Source organism: Cajanus cajan, chromosome 4 (genome assembly GCF_000230855.2).
Source record: "Cajanus cajan strain Asha chromosome 4, NIPB_CcT2T_4, whole genome shotgun sequence".
NCBI classification, from domain to species: domain Eukaryota; kingdom Viridiplantae; phylum Streptophyta; class Magnoliopsida; order Fabales; family Fabaceae; genus Cajanus; species Cajanus cajan.
In genome coordinates, this window is record NC_138520.1 from 17791866 (window position 1) to 17796991 (window position 5126).

The 5126-nt window shown below is 33.7% G+C and overlaps 1 protein-coding gene across 1 annotated transcript; it reads left to right on the plus strand.

The window, feature by feature from the left end:
• The first annotated feature begins 359 nt into the window (after positions 1–359).
• Positions 360–1431, plus strand: LOC145956747 (germin-like protein subfamily 1 member 7). The gene is made up of 2 exons (XM_083072342.1): positions 360–563; positions 705–1431. The coding sequence occupies exons 1-2, from the start codon at positions 446–448 to the stop codon at positions 1250–1252; spliced, it is 666 nt and encodes a 221-aa protein (XP_082928468.1). The 5' UTR covers positions 360–445; the 3' UTR covers positions 1253–1431.
• Positions 1432–5126: the final 3695 nt, after the last annotated feature.

Sequence of the window (5126 nt, forward strand, 5' to 3'; positions counted from 1 at the left end):
TAACTACCCATGACGACCAAGTTTAAACATTAAACCGTAAGATGCATGCATAGAGAAAAACGCAAGTCCGGAAAAGAGAACTCAAGTCTGAAGAAATGGGACCAAGTCTAAACTGCTATTTGATTGCTAATGGCTTCCCATTTATAAAATAATATATTAATAGAAAAAAAAACTACGTAGTGGGTACAAGTTCTGTTGGACGAGGTAATTAATGTTGAAAAAATTGCTTGACTTTGATCAAGCACGTATATATGTATAGTTAATTACTAAAGAATGGTTCATCACCAAATAAAAAATTAATTGCGGGTAAACATAAATATATGAAACTAGTTCAACGGTTCATCCTTATAAATAGCAAAGCTTATAAAGGCAGCAAAACAATTCAGTTCTCAATCAGAAGCAATTACTTACCCAAAATCTTACAAGATTAAGTTTGAGAAGCAAGATGAAAGTTGTGTATTTCCTCGTGGCCATCTTGGCTTTGACATCTTCTGTTGCCTTTGCCTACGACCCCAGCCCCCTGCAAGATTTTTGTGTGGCATTAAATGACACCAAGAATGCTGGTATGCACAGACATTGATTCCTCATGAGTCTTGCAATGCCAATTCTTAGTTTAGTTTATTTCTTTCACATTTACATCATCATGAGAATGATTATAATTGGTCTTTTAAATCTAATTAAAACTCTGTCTTGTTAATTTGTAGTATTTGTGAACGGGAAATTCTGCAAAGATCCCAAGCTCGTGAAAGCAGAAGATTTCTTCACACATGTGGAGGCTGGTAATACCTCGAACCCACTTGGTGCACAAGTGACTCCGGTCTTTGTTGATCAGCTACCAGGATTAAACACACTTGGTATATCATTGGCTCGTATAGATTTTGCACCCAAGGGCTTAAATGCTCCTCACACTCACCCACGTGGCACGGAAATCCTTATAGTCATTGAGGGAACTCTATATGTTGGATTTGTCTCATCCAATCAAGATGGAAACCGTCTCTTTACCAAAGTTCTGAACAAGGGCGATGTGTTTGTGTTTCCAATTGGCCTCATTCACTTCCAATTAAATGTGGGATATGGCAATGCTCTTGCCATTGCTGGTCTCAGCAGTCAAAGTCCAGGAACTATCACTATTGGTAGTGCTTTGTTTAATTCTACTCCACCTATTTCTACTGAGGTTCTTACCAAAGCCTTCCAAGTTGATAAGAGCACAATTAATTACCTTCAAAAGCAATTCTGGTACAACAACAACTAGTTAGGTTGAAGACATAAGTATGATCATTTCTTTTTTGTTTCAATGGATTTCATGTTTAGATAATTAAATTATTAAATTCCTTCATGCATTTGACCTTCCTACGAATAACTTATATTGTAATAAATAAAAAGTAATGTGGTTTATATTTATATAGTGTTGCTATTCTATTTGAAATTCAATTTTGTTTGATACCTTAGCCTTGTCTATTTAATATACAAGAATATCATTCTTTTTAGGTCTGTATTAAATGAGTGAATGACATAGGCCGATTCACTGAAAAATATACGAATCAATTTCATCAAATCTAACATGAGAGATTCAAAGAATAAGTAGCACTACACCAATCTACTAGGATAACATAATCATGTCCTCCGAATCAAACTTTAATTAAGTCCAAATTGCAATAAGATCAAAACTCTCATTCATAAATGTGATTACTTTGTAATCAAACGAAACAAATAAAAATAGTAAGTCAGGTATAAGCGTCCAATCTTTTTATTCCAACTAAACTATGATGTGGAGAAAAATGGGCAATGTTATTCGGTATAAAGAGACCATTTTTTCAAGACTGAGAACGGTGGAAAATTAAAAATTTATCGAATGAAACTTTGTATTTTATTTATTTGAAATAATTTAGCACCGTTGGTAAAGAAAAAATAATAATTGAAAAATTGTTGTAAAGTATTGTGAAACATTTTGTTTGTGGTGACTTTTTGTCGGTTCTTAATGCAGTTATGACAAGGCCCTTTGGGGGCACTTGAAAGAAATCTGATACTTAATTAAGTCGACATTTGGCTTAAATGTATGTAGTAAATTAAGAATAAATCTTACCTTAATTTCATTATTGTTTTATTTGTCAGGTGTCAAATATATTGTCTTTAAAGTAAAGTCCTAGTCTAGATTTCTGTAAGATAGACCTTATATATCTTTAAAGAGGAAGATTAAAAGTGAGGTTGATCAACCTCAAGTTAGTATTACTATGTACAAGTAATTTTAGGTTAAGAATTTTTAAAGTTATTGGATTCTAAACATAATTTCAAAGAAATTTACATATTATGAGTAATTGAAGCATTTTCTTCATTAGAAACTTTCTTTAAGATCTAACTTCTTTGTTTCGTCATTATAATCACACATTTTCACTTTCTTTTTCATATATCAAGAAACACCATTGTATTTTAACAATTGTAATCGTGACTCCTTATTTCGAATTCCAACATGACGCATTCTTTAAATGACCTTCTTTATTAGCACCATTCTTAAATCTATAAACCCTTCGTCTCTTTTTATCCTCTTCACTAAAAAATTTAACTTCTCACTTTCCATTTTTAAAATAAAACAATTGCTATATCATGGGCTTATTATGAATTTATTATAAAAATACGTTTCATTAGAAAACATTAAAATAAATTTTTTTTATTTGCAATGTAAAATGACTCACATGTCTCTTGAACTAGATAAAAACTTTTTAATTACTAACTAAAGAATAAGACAAAAATAAGTTCATAATCGTTGTCACAAACAGACAATTATAAATCCCTAAAGAAAATAAATATAAAGAAATAAACTTCGTGTCTAAAACTTGATTCTCAAAATACCATAGACAAAGAAACAACAACTTTAGCCCTAGCATCATACTAATCAAAGCAAGAACCATAAAAGTAAAACTGATGGAAATCTAATCCCAAGGATCCCTTTGGAAAAGGTAAGACCAAGAAGGGTGAAGGTTGATCCAAGGAGGCTCACACTTGAAGACCATTGGGCTTTTAACTAGGTTCATGGTTAGGAGGCTAGAGGAGGCTTCTATAGAAGAGGTGCTTATTAGACCTATGCTCACTAGTGCAAAAAGACGCTTTTACGTCACCTAAATGACGTCGGAACAAGGAACCATCGACGTTATAAAAACGCAGTGGCAGAATGGTAAATAATGGGAACTAATTTACTTCGGACAAAGGGGGGTCCGACGTAAATTAGCTCATTAACGTCGGAGCTCTCACTATCCGACGTAAATTTACGTAGCACCCCCCATACCCGACGTGAATATGGCCCTATATTCATGCAAGTTTCATTTTTCATTCCCGCGCTCCTTGTTTATGGAAACTAATAATCCCTTTTCTCTCATTCTCTAAGTCTCCCAGTGAGTTTGTGTGTACATTGGACGTTTATAACTCTCTAAGTGTCTGCACATTACACGTTTGAGGTTAGTTTCTTGTCTACGCAAATTTTTGGTTTACTTGCTTCTGTTTGTTCATCTGGGAACGGCCTGTACTGCTTACAGAACGGGCCGTTCTGCAACCAGAACGGGCTGTACTCCTTGCAGAACGGGCCGTTCTGCAAGCAGTACAGGCTGTTCTGGTTGTAGAACGACCCGTTTGATAGAAAAGAATGGCACAATCCAAGAGGGGGGTGAATTGGATTCAATGACCCTTTAAAAATTTATCAGAGTATTTTGGATCTTAATTTCAATCAAAACTTTTCTATGACAGAATTTCCAAACGAAGCCCTCCTAAAGACTTGTTATGAGAATATGAATGCAATGTGCTCACTTGATTACAACATAATGAGGTTCAACAATAATGTTCAATTACAGATTTAAACCATCAAGATTCACATACACTAGTTAATCAAGTTTTATCTTCTTTAATATTCAATTAAGCAATTACTTAAAGTAAGAGATAAGGTTGAAGAAGATTGCACAAGTCTTTTATACTGGTTCAGCCACTCCACATGTGACCTACATCCAGTCCTTAACCAACACCTGATTAAGATTTGTTCCACTATCTTTAATCAAGAAGGTTTACAAGCAAACACACATGCAAATACTTCTATACTAAAGATAACCACTTTCTTGACCCCAAGAAAGCACCTCTTGTAGAACCCACTACAAGAAACCTTATTACTTGAGAAACCCTTCTCAAGATTTTCCACAAAGATTCACAAAGAATAAAAGGAACGAATTCACCTGGAATTCTTGAACAAATCTTTATCTTCCCCTTTCAAGAATATGATGATGATGATCTTCTGCCAAAGCTTTTCACAAACATTTTCACTCTTGGATTTCACAAAGAAAACTCTGCAAGATGTCACAAAGACTCACAAAAACGTTTTTCACAAATTGATTATCAGTTCTAACTCATGTCTGAAGTTCTTCAAAGTTCAAACTATTTATAAAAGTTTCAGACACAGATAATTGATTATTTTAAAGAATAATCGATTATTTTGTTCTTCAGGTTTTCTGGAAATCAACCAAGAACAATATAATCGATTATTTTGCTGGATAATCGATTATTCCAGAGAGTTGTTCCTGGGATAATCGATTATTTTGGCAAATAATCGATTATTACAGCAAGGCATTCCACTTAGCCTATCTGCTGAAATAATCGATTATATTTAACAATAATCGATTATTTTGAGTCAGTTCTTAAAACTTCATTTTAAGACTCAAAATAACTTTTCAATATTTTTAACTCATCATCATATACTCTCTACTTGTTTTAGATATAGATTTTCTTATGCACACAGCATACTAAGCACACAAAACTATAGAAACATATTCACAACAATTTATATCCTAAGTTCTATTACATAGCTCCAACTCATAGCATTTTCTTGACACTTCTTTGACTTTGTTTTTGTGCTCCAAGTTGTTGTTCTCATGTTGTGATCATCAAAACTCTTTTAAGCTCTCCCAAGCTCAACAATCTCCCCCTTTTTGATGATGACAACCCATGGTTCATATTGAATCAACCCAATGATAAAAACATCATTGTGCCTTCCATTGTGCCTTTAAATCATTTCAACCTGCACAATACATACACACAAGCACAATACCTGCACAAAACAACACTGTACACACACAATACCATTTCTCCCCCTT